General features: G+C 47.4%; 1 protein-coding gene across 1 annotated transcript in view; it reads left to right on the forward strand.

The window, feature by feature from the left end:
* LOC149325292 (sodium-coupled monocarboxylate transporter 1-like) overlaps positions 1-16485 on the forward strand; it is an 81556-nt gene extending 65071 nt beyond the window's left edge. Inside the window, exons 9-14 of the mRNA XM_089562605.1 lie at positions 1968-2077; positions 2258-2325; positions 4506-4592; positions 11615-11784; positions 13681-13781; positions 16408-16485. Coding sequence (XP_089418731.1) covers positions 1968-2077; positions 2258-2325; positions 4506-4592; positions 11615-11784; positions 13681-13765 — 520 coding nt within the window. The 3' untranslated portion in view covers positions 13766-13781; positions 16408-16485. The remainder of the gene's footprint in view (positions 1-1967; positions 2078-2257; positions 2326-4505; positions 4593-11614; positions 11785-13680; positions 13782-16407) is intronic.
* The last annotated feature ends 2848 nt before the right edge of the window (positions 16486-19333 follow it).

Consider the following 19333-nt stretch of genomic DNA (forward strand, 5'->3'; position numbering starts at 1 on the left):
TACTGTGATCACCTGGAGGGTGTTACTTGCCCTAAGGGCCATGATATTTTTGTAGCGAGAGCTACATTACCTGCAGTCTCGCCGTTTCGCTGTAGGCCTTCGTCGCCACTTATGCGCATGCGCGAGGAGCCGAGTGACGTCAAAGCCGCAGCTTGTGCGCCGGGCGCCGCGCCGCTCGCCTCCGACCGAGGAAGAGCACACTGTCATGGCGGCCAAGGAGAGCGAGGCCGACGCCATGTGGCGTAGGAGAAGGGACAAACTCGAATCCTCGGATCCCGAGGTTGTAGCCTGGCAGTTAGCCGTCCAGACATGGAGTAACGAGCGGCGCAGGGCCAAGAGGGATGCGGAGACACCGCAGTAGAAAGAAGAGCGCATCGCCAAGCGCAGACGCCAGGACGTCGAGCGGAATCAGCGGCGTGCGCTGGCCCTACTGGAAGGCTGGGGTGAGATGGATATTACCGAAGGAGAAGAGGACCGGAAGGGACGGCGCGTGACTGACCACATGATCAGATTGACTGAAAGTTCCAGTGCCACGTGCGCGTTTGAAGCGGACTTGACGAACAATCCGTTTCGCTTTGCGTGTGACGTGTGTGAATGACTGTGCTACATGGACTTGAGGCCGGGGTACCTCTCGCTACGCATATCCTTGCATAGCTGAGCTAAGCCGCTGCCAATTTTGTTGGTGTGCTGTTCGGCAGTCTGACGCCTGTTTTTAGATGGACCTAATCAGGGTGCGTATTTTTGCCGTCTCTGTCATGTCGATTTGATGGTAGGGCTATGCGTATGCAATTCTCCTGATAATGAGACTGTCCACAAGTCTTAGGATTTATTTTTCCTCCACACCCGTCCTTCTGTGAGTGATTCCACCAGTCATGCTCGAAACATGTGCTAAGTTCTTTATGAGGTTGATGGTGTCTCCGCATCGTTTATTGAATATCTTACACATTCCTTAGATTCTGACTATTGGTTTTTCAAGAATTATGTTGGGGTAAATTCTGACTACCGGCCTTCCCTTGCCCCACCTCTCTTTAGTCTGCTAGTATTAATGATCTCCAAATTTTCTACTGAGGACTCCATGCCACACATCCGGACGCGCTTGTTTATAACACTATATGCTTGCTTTTGTAGATGATGTTTTAACCAGTGATCCCCGAGTACACCGCGCGACAATGTCACCTCCGTAAATCGCAACTAGGATTTCATCTAGCTTACCGAAGTCCTTTGCGAGATTTAGGATGGCTATATTGAAGAGTGTGGGCGAATCACTAATGTATACGGGATGTAAATGTTGGGGCATTGAAGGTGTTCGCAGTTTACTCATTGAGGTTGATTCGAGCAGACGCCCTTACCCCTGCGCCGATGTTAAGGCAACTTTTTCCGATGGAAATTTTTGTTCACCAGGTGGAGTCGCCAATCTCTCTTCTACATCTAGTTTTTGCTTTTAGTATTCAGCTCAGCCGCCAATTTTTGTTCATTATTTCTTTTATCACAGGACGCAAATAACGTTATTTAAGAAGAGAGTAAGCGTTTGGAAGCTCCACGACTACGCCAACTGAGGTGCCTAAGTGGGATTGCGACCAGAGCAATAAAACTAATTAACCTTTAGGTTTCTTGACTGAGGAGCTTTTTTCATGTCCAAACCACCACGGTGGCTCAGTGGTTATAGCACTCGGCTGCTCATCCGAAAGACGCGTGCTCGATCCCGGCCGTGGCGGTCAAATTTCGATTGAGGAAAAATTTTAGAGGCCCCTGTACTGTGCGATATCAGTTCACGTTAATGAACCCTAGGTGGTTGAAATTTCCAGACTCCTTCGCAACGGCGTCCCTCATAACCTGAGTCGCTTTGGGACGTTAAACGCCCATAAACCCATAAACTCATTTCAAAGCCTTTCTCGTTCACATTTGCTCTCTGGAGTTGCGAGCACATGCGGAGAGTTGAAACATGCCTAATTTTGCGTTTTTGGCAGCTCTGTATCGTCGATTATAAACTCCCTCGCTGCCGTGCTCTATGTGGATATCTTAGAGCCACGCTACAAGAATATTGGCTCTCACGCACAATTTACAACGAAAGCAGTGGGTATGTGCGCATGCCGCTTTCTTTTCTGGTATATTGTTTCTACCTACTGACAGTCTTCAATTTATCCGTGCATGCCTGCAGAAAAACACCTTAAAATATGTGGAAAGCTGGAAATGCACATATTTATTAATGCACATATTTTATTAATTCTTTCTTCCCATCACAACTGTTTTTCTGAAGCCTTCCTCGTCGGCGGAATAATGACTATGTACAGCTGCCTCTGTGTCTACATGGGATCAATTACAAAGGTGAGATAGTTTCCATTAAGCGCCCGGCAGCAGTTATCATATGAGTAGGCATAAAGTTGCTGAACATGATTCAGCTTGTTTACCTAGCAGATTCATAGTCGGATGAAGGAATGCTATAAAAATGGCTCTCCAATAAACGCACTAAAACTTCATTTTTGCCGTGTTGGTTCATATCGATCTCGTAAAAACTATTAGCTCTCAAGGACCACTCGAAAGACGACGCATGCATACACGCACGTGCACGTGCACGCACGCACACACACACGCACACACACACACACACGCACACACGCACACACGCACACACGCACACACGCACACACGCGCGCGCGCGCACGCTCGCACGTGCACGCTCGCGCACGCTCGCACGCGCACGCTCGCGCACGCTCGCACGCACACGCTCGCACACGCTCGCGCGCACACGCTCGCGCGCACACGCGCGCACACGCGCGCACACACAGACACACAGACAGACACACACACAGACACACAGACAGACAGACACACAGACAGACACACAGACAGACACAGACACACAGACAGACACACAGACAGACACAGACACACAGACACACACACGCGCACACGCTCTCACACGCGCACACGCTCTCACACACTCTCATACACTCTTACACACTCTCACACACGCGTCCACGCACACTCTCACACCCGCGTGCGCGCACACTCTCCCACACTCTTACATACTCACACACACGCGCGCGCGCACTCTCACACACTCTTACACACTCACACACACGCGCGCGCGCACACACACACACACAAAGACACACACACAGACACAAACACAAAGAAAGTGGTCTTGTTTCGTATTTTATGTGGTCTGTGTCTGCACTATAACTTATTAGAAGGTCATGTAACTCATGGTTCTTAGCACGACATATGAGGCTGCGATCATAAAGCAAATGTGGCATGGACTAATCATGCAAAGAATTATTTTGTGCCATCTGCATTTAAGTCCATATGAGAAGAGATAGAGAGAGAGAGAGAGAGAGAGAGAGAGGGAAAGGCAGGTATGTTAACCAGAAAGGATTCCGGTTGGCTACCCTGCACAGGGGAAGGGAATGTGGGGAATTAAAGAGGAAAGAGAGAAGTAAAGCGAAATAATCACAGTCTGTCAATCAAGGCAGTCGCTCTCAAAAAGCGAAAGAGTGCCTTGTAAGTCTTGATGGCAGTTGACTGTTGTGGCCACGGACCGAAGATCTTGGCCTCTGTGAAAGGGCGAGGGTCCAGGCGGTCCAGAGCACATCGCAGCTTATGTCTTTCGGCTACAAAAGCAAGGCACTCACACAAGATATGGGTGATTGTCTCATCACAGGCGCAGTTCACACAAGAAGGGCTGTCGGCCATCGCGATCCGGAAAGCATACTTATTCGTGAAGGCAACACCGAGCCATAGACGACACAGTAGTGTTGCTTCACGACGCGCTACATTACACGGAAGACGGAGGCGCAGTCCAGGGTCCAATGTCCGGAGGCGACGGTTGCACAACACAGACACAGACACACACAGACACAGACACACACACACACAGACTTCCCGACTTGTCAAGAAAAGTTATCAGGGTGTCCGTAAATTAAGTGGAATAAAACTTGAAATGGGAATATTGAGGAAATTGCTTGTAAAAAGAAGCAAATGATTCCCAATGTATGGGAAAGTGGGTAGATCATTACAAGAAGAAAACGCGACGTTCAGGTTTTTAGCTTCCTCTATTTCCGAAATGCGCAGTCATAAAAAACGAATATTTTGCTGGTCCTGACTGTCAAATGTCGTAGGCAATTTCATTTAAGGTTGAAATTCCGGGCACCACATGTTTCTATGTTATGCTGCCCAACCGACGGAGCATTTTGTGCTAAAGTGTGTGTTTATTTAATGTATCCGATTATTGCTCTTGTCTCATGAAAAGTTTTGCAATTTTCACTCCTTTTGTTCTCCTTTCTGGCAGCAACCGAAACACGACATGGTGGTGGTATTAAGGGTTTAAAGTAACAATGATGGTTTTAGTGCTTGCTCTGATGTTTAGAAATGCCGGGCTGGATGAGTTTACAGCTGGAATGAAGGTTGCTAGAATTGCTGGAACAGCAAGCAACAGCAATGCTTGCAACAACAAGGTAACGTTTTCCCACTCCGCCCCCCCCCCCCTCCCCCCGCCCTCCCTGCAGGCCATGATAATGGTGCATAGCGCTGCTGCCGGCCCATTACTGGGGTTGGTGCTACTGGCGGTTGCGTTCCCGTTTGTGCATTGCAAGGTATGTAGCAAGTGTTCCCATGATCCGCTCGGGTGCAAATAAACGGCACGGATAAACACATCACAATTCAACTAAGCTAGAACGTTGTTATTTCTTGTGAAGTGTTAGGTAGTGAACGGCATAAAATGCTAATATTCCTGCGAATGTCGTCACCTAAGCAAGCGCATTCGGAACCGGTCAAACGCAAAGCCGCCCGTCTCACTCATAATATATTCCTCAGTGTGACGGTAAGGAATGTTGCAAAAGAAATAAAATATAGGAGACGCAAATTTACAGTCAGCTGTTCAAAATGTCGGTTGCAGCTCATGAAAATAGTTTATTCCGCCAATGTGAAAAGAACAACACGGCCTTTGCAAGTTTGTTTACTCAAAATATCGTTCTTCTCGAAACTACAACATTTCCTCGTCATCAATATTTAATTCACAAAGTCGGCTGTTGCCTTTTCTCCCTGGTGTAACCCAAATGAAAAAAGTATTAAGGTTAACAACAGTTTTCTGATATCCGAGCTGCATACTGTTTCAATATGCTGAACCTACTAAAAAACATCGAAAAAATAGTTCTCGCACAAAAATGCGGAATAAGGCTGATAGCTTAGGTGCTATGGCACTCGCATACAGATAATCTTGTTGTCAGTTTTGGTGATATGAAGCCTACGCGCCTGTGTACCTTTCGGCTGTTATACATGTATAACAACTTAAGATGCTTCATATGATCTGTTATACTCCTACTAGTTCTTGGTCATTACCTTTTTTCGCACTAATTATTATGCTCAGTCAATATCATACAAATTAACAATAGTCCTTAATGTCCTCGGAGCGAAAACGTTTAGTGAAAAGCACCCCTAAAAAATCACCAATTTCTGCACTTTGTCTTCTTCACCGGTTTTAAAAATCTGTGATTTCATGATAAGTATACTGCGCGTTTAATTTGCTTCGTCGTACTGTATTTTTTGTGTATGCCTTGTTCGTGTGTTTTCGTGCTGTGCTTACTGCCGGAACTGTGGGCGCAATAGGCCTCCAAGCTGCATAGGGTACTTTTTTCTGCTGTGTCCCCTCTCAAGGATGTATACTACGACATAAATTGCGAACTTTGAATTAAGTTCAATACGCTGAGCCTTTTCTAGTAATTTTGTAGCAAACAAAAGTCTGCATTGTTGCTGACTGGAGATCGCTGCCTGCCGCAAAGGAAACAAAGCTTGCACAGTAGATTAGGCTTTCTAATTTTGTAACTGCCGAAGACCCTAAAAGCACAACCTATCTGAGTCCAAGCATGTCTTCTAAAAACGTAGAAATGTAAGTAATTCTTGAAGTCGAATATAATTATTACCAGTACCATGCCTGTATTAAGGATCTGAAAAGGTTGAAGCCGTGATCCGCCGAAAACACTGCCTCCCCATTTACCTAGGTTAAATGCGACTTATGTGGACTAGCATGTTTTACCCTTGTTTAGCTTTGTTTATATTCGTTTAGCTTTTCTTCAGCTTGACAACTAGAGTTGCGCCCAAATGTTCTTCAATGTTCCTCGCCTGTGTTACGAGTCGTGGTAGCAGCATCCTACCGCTGTCACCAGTTGTTGCGAGTCGTGGTAGCAGCATCCCACCGCTGCCACCAGTTGTTGCGACTCAAGTAGCATGGTCAGGTCGGAGAGGGGATGAGGGAGGTCGGAGACGAGGTTACGGGAAAGCCAAGAAGAAGAACTTTATACAGGTAAATTTACCTTATATACAAACAGCAACCGAGAGAACCTCTCAGTAAGGGAGTCTCGATAACAAGGATCTTGATGACGAGAAGCTACATGACGATGAACTCGATGGTCAGGAGCTACTCGGCCGTACTCGGTGCCGAGTTTTATAGCGTTTCCTTTCCCTGGACTCCGTAGATGGGGGCCGGGCCTGCCGACGAAGGAGTGTCCAGAAAAGTCCACTGTGGCACCCATCACACACCCTTTCATTAGGGAACACGCCCCCGTCACATGTGGGGAGAGAGAGAAGGATGCCATCTGCGTCGCGCAGACGCTGGAATGTTCACGAGCAGCGTTCCCGCGCTTTTCATGTGGTCGCACGTGCAGGGTCCAGGCTACGTGCAAGTCCGCGCGGTGTAGGGGAAACGCTCGCTTCTTCCTGGAAGACGGACGCTGCTGTCAAACTTGATGACTGGCCCCAGCTGACACCCGGGCCCCTTGGAATGTCAAGTACTGCCGACCGTGGCAGCTAACTTCTTTCTGTAGAGGAGGACGCACTGCAGAGCTGGGCTGGCCAGTTGCGGGGTGGATTACTGACACCGCTTCCGTGGCTAATCCAGGCGTTGACCCCGCGTGCCTTTCGTGACTCGTCGGCATTCCGCTGCAACCGCGCCGATTTTTCCTCACGACAAAGGCGAAACGTAACAGACTGCCCCGCCGGGAGAAGGAGATCCCGATGGACAGGGGACAGCATCCGCTGTCCGGAGGGATGTCGCTCGAGGCTGCTCTTAACCGGAGTTGGTCGTCTCTCGGCGCTTCTTGAGTCCAGCGCACCCCGGAGGCTTTCTTTGCCCGTTGAGATTCACAAAGGGCACTGCAAAGTGACGTCGGAGTGATTCGTTCTCCGCTAGCGTTAGAACTATGCCGAAAACCCAACCGCTCACTCAGCAAGCACGAAACAGTCCCCACTAAGCAATGCCAGGCTCTTTCCCTCTTAGTCATTTAATCCTTGGGAGTAGTCCAACAGCACTTATAAAGCGTCCACAAATCTGCACATTACACGACAAAACCCGTCTCACTTTGAAACAAAAAACAATATGTTCAAAAGCCTACATCAGGAAAAAAAACACCAGTAAGCAGCACCTTTGATGCCTATTCTTGCGCTAGGGACCTCGGCTTAAGCTATCGGCATTACCTTTGAGACTCCCCTTTTTGTTACGTAGTTTGATTCGTAATGATCACAACATTTACGAACGCGCTTGATTCCCCTTCATTCTGCATGGCAGCATACTGCCGTTACCTTGCATAACCCTGTAAAGATTCACTCAACATCGGAGCCAAAGTCACATTAATTTCCCTAATGCCAAAAAAAACAAAGCAACTCCAGGCGCTTATGCTAGTGACCCACAATGGCCCATCTTGCTAGCACTTCCGCGTGTCAGCGGACGCTACCCCAAGTGCATGGTGCAAAACCCTTTGCATCAAAGAAACGCTATATCACTGCTGCGAAAACTAACAAAGAGCATTTAAAAACTACGTGCTCGAAACTCTCTTCTTCTGCAGCAAAAAAAAGCAAACAGCATTGACTCATTCTTAGAATCTGCTGCTAACGGCCCACGTCGCGACTCGAAGGGGTTGCCTATTATTGAGCCGCGCCCTGCGCGGTCGCAGACCAACAGTGGCTTCAGAAGCCGACAATCGACAAAATTTGAAAGGCCTAACTGCGCGTTGACACCTGAGAGCTCCACACGCCATGCAACAACGATTTGTTTCGCACCCCGGCCGCGCGTCTGCAACGTCCGAGCTGCACTTGAACAGTTGAATACGAGGGGGTGGCAGTCGTGCACGAAAGAAATGCCTGCGTGTACTCTCTCGATTCTGGAATCTCCCTCGTTTCTTTTTTTGAGTGGAGCGCGTTATGCTGCGTTCCCTCGTGATGCAGCGGTGATTGCTTCTCTCTGGACCGCTGCGAGTTTTACTCGTTCTGCAACAACTTCCGCAGTTTTGCCACAATGGGGCAGATGCCTTTCGTTTTGTCTAAACGCGCCTAGTCAGCTTGGCCTTCCTACGGCGCTTATCGCATCTGGGGTGCCGCGATGAAAGTCTCGGACGTTTACGTTGTTGACCGGCATTCACCCTTACGACGTTTTGGGCCCGTCCCTTGTCCTTTCTCTGCGGAGTGCCCTTGACTTGGTTCTCCTTGCGCGCGGCCGCTTTCCGGAAACAGCCCTAGCTGCTCTGCTGTGCGCACCTCCCTTTTTCGCGGTGCCCTCACTTTTATCATCTGCTTTTCGACTCAGCAGCGAGCCGCCTTTTCCACCAGAATTTGAACTATCGGCTCGCTCTTTCGATGAGTCGGCGCGTCGTAGTACTTAAGTGTCCTGACTGCCCTTTACTTACTGCTGGGCACAACAACTTGCTCTCCCGAAGCTTGCTAATCGACTCTGCGACCCTAACTCCCTGGCCTGCAACTTGATCTGAACCACACTCGATGGCTAACGTTGCATTTTGGCCAGGGGTTTCAGCCGCGAACTCAGGTGAATCGCGGTCACCCTCTTCACAGCAAAGCTTTGTCTCCTACGCTTGGCCACCATTGTTTGCGAGCCGCATCAAAGGAGGGTCTCCTTTTATTCCTTCACTGCTCTGGCCCGCGAGCTCACTAGTCTCTTCCTGAGCGAAAACATCAACCTCACTTGTAAAAATAGCTTCTGCCTCAGGGTTAGAGATGGTCGCTTCTTTATTAGCACTGACAGTGCTCGCTAACAAAGCAGGTCGCTCGGCTTTGTTGTCGATGGGGTTCCTGCAACTCACAGTTTGCTCTTGGTTCCCATTAAAATCGGCCTTCACTAAATTCCTGTGGTGACCTTCCTCAAATGACCCAAGGACTACTTTTCCCTGGTGACTGAAACCTTCGGCATTTTTCTCCACGGTACTAACCCCTTGACCGCAGAAATCCACGTCCTTCCCGGAAAGTGCATGCTCTTCTGGGCCCACGACCCCCGCTTTGCACCTTTCCTCTTCCCTAGCATTAGTGACAAAACTATCCCTTGAGCCCTTGAGGCTTGCGGATTTGCACCTTTCGCTAGCTTTTCGACCGAACTCATCGGTCCTCGCTGCCGAAGTGGTCTTCCTTTCCTGGATCAAAGCTGTCCTATGCCGCCACTTCTGAGCAGCAGCCGTGTCATCCGGCGACTGAGCTGAGCGCCCAATTCTGTCCCTGACACTATCGCGAAGTAGCTGACCATTGCCAATTTGGCTCGTGAATTCGACCTCTGCGGATAGTCTAAAGTGCTGGAAAAGCGCACCTTTAGCTATCGCGTAGTTGTGGGCATCCTCGTCAGACAACCGCGCCAATACGTTTCTGGGTTCATACGGGAGGAATCCCATCAACACAATTGGCCATTAACCCTGGTCTAGCTGCTCCTCCATGCAAATTGGCTCAAATTTTTCTAGAAAAGTTCTAAAATGTTCGCCTTTTTTGAGAACACTTAAGCGAGATCGCGTTCTTATACTTCTGGTCGCGTTAAATTTATGCATGATTTCCCGTTGTCGCTCCTGCTGCTCTTTCTCTCGTTTTTCTCTACGTTCAAGTTCCTCCCGTTCTCGTTTTTCTTTACGTTCTTTTTCCCTCTTAAGTTCCTCCTCCTTTTTCTTTGCCATTTCGCTCTCAAGTTCGGCCTTTTTTTTCTTTGCCATTTCCCTGTCCTCAATGGTCTCAAGGCATTCCGCAAGCCCGCCGTCCTCAGCCTCCAACTCAAGAATATCCTTTAGCAGTTCTGGTTTGCTGAGTTTGTCTGAGACATCCAGAAACAACTCCTTTGCAAGCTCGAGTAATTTCGGTTTGCGCAAGGATTTCAAATCGATGGCTGTTCCGAATGCTAATTTCTCTACTTCCCGCTATTGTCTTGCTGCAACTAACCCAGCAGCAACGACAACCCAATTACCAGCTCTGTTTGTGACCCTAACAAAAGCCTGGCAAAACTTAGTAGAAGAAAGCCCCGCACTCACCAAACCCCACAGCCAAGAATCCAGCGCAGTCGTTCCGCTGCAGGCAACCACAAAGGGATATTGCACTGCTCCCGGCTTGCCGATCTCCTGCTCAGCATAACGTTGACCACGTCTCTCCGCTGGCGTCCGTTGACTCGATCCCACCGCTGGCAACCAGTTGTTACAAGTCGTGGTAGCAGCATCCCACCGCTGCCACCAGTTGTTGCGTTCAAGTAGCATGGTCAGGCCGGAAGAGGGGATGAAGGAGGTCGGAGACGAGGTTACGGGAAAGACGAGAAGAAGAACTTTATGCAGGTAAATTTACATTATATACAAACAGCAACTGAGAGAACATCTCAGTAAGAGAGTGGATAACAAGGAGCTTGATGACGAGAAGCTACATGACGATTAACTCGATGGTCAGGAGCTACTCGGCCGTACTCGGTGCCAAGTTTTATAGCGTTTCCTTTCCCTGGACTCCGTAGATGGGGCCGGGCCTGCCGACGAAGGAGTGTCCAGAAAAGTCCACTGTGGCACCCATCACACACCCTTTCATTAGGGAACACGCCCCCGTCACATGTGGGGAGAGAGAGAAGGATGCCATCTGCGTCGCGCAGACGCTGGAATGTTCATGAGCAGCGTTCCCGCGCTTTTCATGTGGTCGCACGTGCAGGGTCCAGGCTACGTGCAAGTCCGCGCGGTGTAGGGGAAACGCTCGCTGATAACTTCTTCCTGGAAGACAGACACTGCTGTCAAACTTGATGACTGGACCCGGCTGACACCCGGGCCCCTTGGAATGTCAAGTACTGCCGACCGTGGCAGCTAACTTTTTTCTGTAGAGGAGGGTGCAGTGCAGAGCTGGGCTGGCCAGTTGCAGTGTAGATTACTGACACCTCTTCCGTGGCTAATCCAGGCGTTGACCCCGCGTGCCTTTCGTGACTCGTCGGCATTCCGCTGCAACCACGCCGATTTTTTTTCATGACGAAGGCGAAACGTAACACCTGGTATGCAAGCTGGTATGCTGATATCTAACAAAGTTCCTCTATGCGACCACATCATATGTGAACTACCCCTTACGTCACAGATAAGGAGAACGAATAAACGGTTGTTCGTAAAAAATCACTTACTAATCACTGAAAAAAGCCACACTTAGACTTCTTCAGATGACCTGCATGATTGCAACTTTCATGCATAAATAGAGGCACGCCAATCATGCTTTCGTGCCGTAAATACGTCTGTCATGCTGCAAATTTTCCTAAAATATGACAGCAGCGAAAAACAAGCAGTAGTAATTAAAAAGCAGAAATTAACCCTGTTTCTTGTGAAGCCTCGTGTCTTTGTTTCACTCATCGCAGGGTGCTGGAATATCAACCTTACTGGTGCTCGGCAGCCAGATATTGCTCATTTGGCTGAGAATTCAAAATGGAGCTAGACCACCAAGCATGGCCTTCACGATTGACTACTGCCCGCCAAACAGCACGAATTTTCTGCCTAAAGACAACATCACGACCCTTTTGAACACTAAGTGAGAACATATGCGAAAGCTTTTGACTCCTTAAACAGTGCGGCAAGCGATCGTGCATTTAAAAGCATCGATTTTCAGAAGCGAAATGCACTTTCTAATTTTTTAATTTCCCTTATTATCATGAATATTTATTTTAGTTGCGCAAAATTGAACCTAAATGTCTTATATTAGTTGGCGCTACTTGTGACTATAATTTTTGGGCTAGGGAATATTCATTTTTGTGTAGGATGCTTCTACATAGATTTAAGAAAGAAAATTTATCAGCACCTTTCAGCCTATTCGAAAGGACGCAGAGACGATGTTTCTTTTCCATTTCTTGCCTACCCTTCCCTTCCATTGGCTGTATTTTTTCACAGCCGAAAGCTTGGGAATTGCATGGTAATTTGCTACTGCATTTTGAAACGACAGCAGGAGACAACACTCACCGTTGACTTACTTTCCATCAGCGAATATAGGCGTTTTAAGGAATGTCAGTATGAATTCTAGAGGTTTAATGGTCATCCTCGATGTCTCGTCGCAATAAGAAAAGGAAAATGACAGTGAAGGCAGGTTTACTTTTTGAAGTACTTCAACTCCTTTTTTTCTCCAGGTCTACAGATGATACTGCCACCTTTCTCCCATCTCCGTTCTGGAGCTGCTCGTTTGCCACCTGCGCTACAGTCATATTGGGAATTATAATTACTTTAGCAACTGGTATGTAGAATAATCGTTGTGCAGTTGTAGTATAGAAAAGCATCATTTGTCTGCTACCAACACTCTCAAGACTTGCATGTTGTGTCCAGCTGAAAGATTTTACATCAAGGACCCAGGTTCTACGCTTATACTTTTTTCTACTGTTTATTTCACTTCTTTTACAAAACCACCTTTCTATGCAAATTAGATTCTGCTATTCTCGCCATTTCTTACTGAATTCACTAGATATACTGGTATATTCAGATTGATCTCAATTGATAACTCTATGCGACAGAGTGAAAAGGTGTCGAACAGTTTGTTTCATGAGGTTTTCCGTGAGCACACTGGTGGCGTGCTGCAAAATAAAAACAAATTCTTAAATAGTATATCGTTACATCAACATCGCTGCATTCAACACTCCTGATGAACGCATCTGATGGTCACTACCCAGTAGCCATTCAAGTGCGTATTGTATAACACACAATCACAACCTAGCGGTGAATTCATTTGATGACGATGTCTCCTTTACTATGGCACCACTGACCATGCGAAAGCATCGTGATAGGAATATCCCTCAATATCAGTCCATTTCTTTCGTCCGCGATGTTCTGGTAGACGAGTCGAAATTCCATTGCCTTAGAACTTGGACATGCCCTTATAAATGAGGTTGTTCTGTCTGTGTCTAACCTGCGGTATCGCCAGTGCTCGTAATCAGCGCAGGATACCAACTGATCGAATGAAAGAGCATTGACATGAGATTTAGTTTCGCGATTTTCCTACTGCTTTGCTCTCTGCAATCTCTAGTTGCCATCTTAGACACAATAGAGGGTGACATCTTGCTTTTAAAGAAATAGCCACCGGCAATTATTCATGTCACAACAGCGCACGTCAGCGCCACTGAATAATTCTGTGCCAGCAGTGCACTTGGGCAGCGCGGCGACAAAGTGCGCTTTATTACCTGATCGGTGCCTGTAATGAGAACCCCTTGCTCTGCCCGGGTGGCTTTGAATAGAAGAGCTAGGGATTGCAATAGGGCCAATTAACTTCCGTTTCAAGGGGGCCTTGGAGATTTATATGCAAAGGAAGCTTTCATGCTATTTCTCGTTTTTCTACATTCACCGCATAATGAGCGTCGGCTTTGTATTTTTCCCCCATTCATGCTGGACTCGTGAGTTTGATGTCCATCGATTTGTTTCATTCTTAAAGCGGCTGTTGATTTTCCAGGAGAGCACAGAAATCCGGCGGCGGATACCGCACACCCGAACAGCAGCCTTGTTCGACCGTGTCTGAAGCTTGCCGTCCTACATGAAGAGAAAAGGGATAAGGTTGGTACCCCGCTTTAATGACGGCAAAATGGTCGCAGACAAAATACTATGAAGCACGCCTCAGTGATCAAACTGCTCTCGTGCCTAAACAAGGAGACTCAGCAGTGGTTATTAATTGCACAAATACTTATCTACGTATCAGTGCAGCAAACCAACATATTACGTCTACGCAATGGAAGAGAAATATAACGTCGAACCGTGCTCTGTATCATTCTGGCTGTCACTGCAAAAGCCGCTAGCATGATTCCAAACAAAACTAGTGTAGTCACAGTACGTCGCAATTGAAAAGTAAGGCTTGGTCGAATAAATATGTAAATGAGGGAAAGCTGTTACCTGTGAACCTGCTCCAGGTGAGCAGTGGAGTGGGAACTCTGAGAGAGTCGCCAGCCCACCAGAGCTGCCTTTGTAATTCGCTCAGACTCAGAGTGGTTAGCTCGGAAAGAAGGTTTGTGCATGGGCGCCCTCTTCAAACTATTGACCAGGACAATGCGACTACCACACATACTGCGCGGGTCCACACGAGACGGAGACCAAAGGAAGACGGTTTGAGTCAGTTAGAAGAACACAAATCTATTCAAGAATTACATGGTGTAATATCAAGAGACCGGAGGTGGGCTGTGTGGCTGAGGCAGCAAACGGGGGTTAATGATATAATATTGATATAATAAGTAGCAAGAAATGGGCTTTGGCAGGGCATGGAGTGCGAAGGTAAGATAACCGCTAGTCCTTAAAGGTAACAGGGTAGATTCTAAGAGAAGGCAAGCGCAGCAGGGGGCGGCAGTAGGTTAGGTGTGCGAGTGAGATGGCGGGGGTACGGAGATGAGTTTGCGGGGATACGGTAGCCACAGCTGGCCAAGGACAGGGTTAATAGGAGAGACATGGGAGAGGCCTTTGCCCTGCACTGGGCGTAGTAAGGCTGTTATGAAGAAGATGATGCAGAGACTGGGGTGCCCAAGCTTAAATGCTGCTGTATTGGTGGCGGAATCTTCGTCGAAACGAACGAAGGGGCAGTGGAATCGACCGTGTTCGTTCGATCAGGCTTGTGTTGTCACCAAAGGCTTCGTCGCTTCGGTCGCCGGAAGACCGACTGTTAGCGGTGTCTCGGGCCTTGCTCCTCACCAAACTCTGGCTTTTTCTTGATTAATTTTTCCAGTCCATTCGGCCTCTACTTCTTTACAGGCTAGAGCGTCTCCTTCGCTATCCTCTCAGCGCCGGCGACTGGCGCATTCCTCGTCTTCCCCTCATTTGCCCACCGCCTCGGTCCTTTTATTCCTCGTACGGCGCCACTGTCACTCTTGCTGGGAGGATGGGGGGTTGCGTGACCAGTTGAATGCTTATGAAGGTGATGGCCAGGCTGTCAATCTTCAAACCTACAATGAGCCTTGGCCCCCGACACTCCGATATTCCCGGCGGCATAAAATCTGTTCAAATGCGTTTGGGCTCCCACAAAGGGAAGAAGTCGACGGATATAGCGGCCCTCCGGAGGAACGCAGCGCGCAGTCATATTCGCTCACCCTTCGAAAAATTTTCTCCGAACATTTGATGCCCATATATTAAAGCTGCTTTCAGTAGCCTGCAGCAGTGCGATCGACCCGAAAGCACTCTTTCCCTCAACATAGCATTTTCGCACAACACCACGCCCGGCAGGCACAACTCGCATATCACAGAGCATCACTGAACTTGCTCAGATAAGGCATGAAATTAAGCATCCAAGCCACTATCTTTACTCGAGACTGGACTAAATATGTGCCTGTGACTAAATAGACTAAAGACGACTAATTATACAGATCATATTTGAACATGGCGTGGGGGCTTCAAATCCTAGTCACGCTGGTCGCCCAAGAGAAAATGCGACAGGAACTCGGTCACGGGTTGGTTTTGTCGCTCCACGGCCACGTTGCAATCAGGATGGTTGGCGCGTTCTGCATCTCATTTATCTCAAGCAGCTTGCATACTCTCATTAGATGCTAGGCGAAGGTGGTTCCTCTGACTCTTAAGAGTTGCCTCTCAGGTCGACGTTGTGCACGGACTGTTGCACAAACGCTTGCGCGACTGTGTTTTCTTTGTATCTTGGATTACCGCCGCTAACGCGTTTCGAAACGTGGTCTGCCAATACTTGTATGAACTTGTTTCTACAAGTCGTCGTGGGCATCGGGCCGACTATGTCCATATTTTTTCGCTTTAAGGGAGCCAAAATATCAGGGAACGTCTGACCTGGCGCTGGCCTGCGACCTTTGGGTGTTGTTCTTTTTGGACAGGAATGACACTTTGCACAGTGCTGGTAATCTTGCGTGTGTGCTCAAAACGCTTGTAAGGCCATCAGTGAAATCATCTTGGACCATTAAATCAAACATTTCCTCTGCGCAGCTGAGTTCACAAAAGGCAGTCAATCAAAATTCACGCTCAGTGATTGCGGGGCCCCAAAATGGTGATTTTAGTACTGTGCATATAGTGTTTTGACGTTGAAGAGTGTGCCGTAGAAAGTTTGTAAACGTAATGTTGTGGCCTGAAAAGGTGACAAAGGCAAAAATATTATCCAGCAGTTATCTACAGTGTTCCATATTGCTTAGTATTTACCTTTTTTTAGCAAAAATGACACCTTTTTGAGCACTCTTCTCCTGTTCAGGTACGACTCCAGGGCGAAGAGGAAACGAGCACTGACGCATTTCTACAAAAAGAGCGGGCAACAAAACGCGAAAGCACGGTATAAAAAATGAGGAGGATGCATAGCTATCCCTTAAGAAACATAGGCATGAATTGAATAAATATACTTTCACCAAGTTCTGTACTGTTCGCATTTTCTATTATTGAGCTCACTGTTGACCGTTTACTGACAGCAACAATTTTATGCTGTAGGCGCAGGAAGCAGCTTAAAATCGAAGATATTTCCCGCCACTAAGTTGAATCGAGCAGTGTTAAGCGGCGAAATGTAACCAGGACCCATGTTCGGGGTGTACTAAAAGAAGAGTTGTAAGCTTCTAAGAGTACGCGCTGAATAAGAATCTAATTTTTACGATGAAGCAATTGGTAGCGAGGCGTCTGTAACTAAAACCCGTATTAAAATCATCGTTAAGCTACTTGACTTTCGGGAAAAAACTCAAGCGTTAAAAAATGCTCATGGGCTCAAAAATTCAGGCATTAGCTTATCCGAGGATTTCTCTGCTCACGTTCGATTGATCCGAAAAAAAATCTGGGATGCAACGCAATCTTTTCGTGACAGTGGCTCGAAGGTTCATTTGCGTTATGACCACGTGTTTATTGATAGCGTGCGGTACAACCGGGATGATGTTGAGAAAATTTTGATCAAAGATTCGAAATCAACGCCCCCGGACACTGGTGCTGCTAATGCCACTGCTGCCAAGCCACCCGCAGATTCTGACTGACGGGACACCGCCGCCAACCTTCGTGTTCTGAACATTAATGCCAGAAGTTTAGTAAACAAGCTTCCAAATTTTATCTCTTTAATCCTAACTCATTCGCCTGATGTCATTGCGGTCACCGAAACGTGGCTACATTATGGTATAATTGACTCTGAAATAACTCCTCCAGGTTTCGTTGTAATTAGGGCGGACAGGCAGCATGGGAAAGGAGGCGGTGTCACTCTCTTCATTAAGTCTAGTCTGAAATTTGTTGAAATTTCGGTCCCTGTCGAAATAGAGTCAACTTGGTGCAAACTCTACGTAGGTAACAAATCATTTGTTATCGGTGTGGTGTATCGACCACCAGGCACTTCTGTAGACCACATGCATTCTTTAAGTAACTTCTTGCATTCTCATCATATCAGCAATCCAAAATATAATTATCCTAGGAGACTTCAATCTTCCCGGAATTCATTGGCATACATTATCCATTACTGGTCACGACATTGCAATCAGTAATGAACTTGTCAATTTTTCTTTGTCATTTGGATTAAAACAGATAGTTGATAAGTCCACGAGGTCTTCGGCAATACTGGAACTGGTGTTTGTAAGCTCTTCTCTTTTCGCGACGAATTTTACATGCGAAGTCGTCGAGGGGATATCCGATCACAACGCTGTTCTTGTTTCGATCCCATGTTCTATTCCTTCCTCAAAACTAACTTATTCAACATTTCCGGATTTCTGTAGAGCAGACGACGTGGCTATCCTGGATTTATTAAGTGACGCATTTGAACAGTTTCAGCACCTTAGCATATCTTGTGACGTGAATTCTTTAGTAAAATTTTTCGAAAACATTGTGAAGGTCTGTATTCAGCGTTTTGTTCCATTAAAAACTAAAAAGCAAAACCACAGTATGCCCTGGATAACAAGAGACACACTGCATCTTTCTCGCCGTGTTGCCAGACTACGCGTTTCCAAGCGCAATGGTAACCCTGAACTTTTGCAACAGTTCTGCGACGCTAAAGAAGAACTCCGTGCCAAAGTTCACTCGGGAAAAGGCTTTTACTACAGAAATTCCTTGCGCAATTAATGAAACACAATCCCCGCAAATTTTGGGCATCCATATTGCCACAGAGCACTAGTCCCAATACCTTCATTATTGATGATAAGCCGGTCTGTGACTCATTAGCTATAGCTACTAGTTTCAACTCATATTTTCAGTCGGTATTTACAAGAGATAACCTTGAAATTATTACTTTTCCTAGCAACTCTCAATGTTCTGTCGATGATATTTCAATAAGCGTCGAAGGTGTTCTGAACCTCATTCTGAACTTAAATGTGAAAAAAAGTAGTGGTCCTGATGATATCCCTAATGTATTTCTGCATCGTTACTCTCTTTGGACCAGCCGCTATTTGACTACCATCTTCCAGAAATCGCTATCATCCGCAACCGTCCCCGTAGCCTGGAAGCTTGCGAAAGTTATTCCCTGTTTAAAGCCGGCAGCACCCAAATCTTGTCCAACTATCGCCCCATTTCGTTAACTTCACACTCATGCAAATTACTAGAACATATCATTCATAAGCACATTACAGAATTTCTTGAAGCTAACAATATCTTGTGCAAATTTCAGCATGGGTTTCGGCGCGGGCTCAGTACCATTTCACAACTTGTAGAATTCACGCACGACATTGCTAGTTCCCTCGACACGGGCTCACAAATCGACGCTTTATTTATCGGCCTTTCTAAAGCTTTCGACACCGTTCTCCACAGCAAACTTCTTCGTAAACTTAATGCAATACTCAAAAACCCGTTACTGGTAGACTGGATATCAAGCTTTTTTTTGTTACGTCTCGCCTTCGTCGTGCGGAAGACAACGACATGGCAGGAGCGAAACGCCGACAAACCCCGAGACGCGCGTTAGGTGAGCGCCTGGATTGCCACGGAAGCCGCGTCCGTCTGCCCGGTTGAGCGAGCGTTTCCCGTACACCGAGTGTGAACGCGCGTTCGAAATGCGCGCGAACGCCGCTCATGGACATTCCGGCGTCTGCGCTACGTGGATGGCATCGTTCCCCTCTCCCAGCGCGTGACGACGGCGTGATCTCTCGGGAGTGAGTGAGTGCGTGTGTGTCTGTGATTGGTGCCAGTGAGGACTTCCTTCCCCTGCAGGCCCGGCCCCCATCTAGGGACCCTAG

This window comes from Amblyomma mixtum, chromosome 10 (genome assembly GCF_055824585.1).
Source record: "Amblyomma mixtum isolate Tamu chromosome 10, ASM5582458v1, whole genome shotgun sequence".
Lineage (NCBI taxonomy): Eukaryota > Metazoa > Arthropoda > Arachnida > Ixodida > Ixodidae > Amblyomma > Amblyomma mixtum.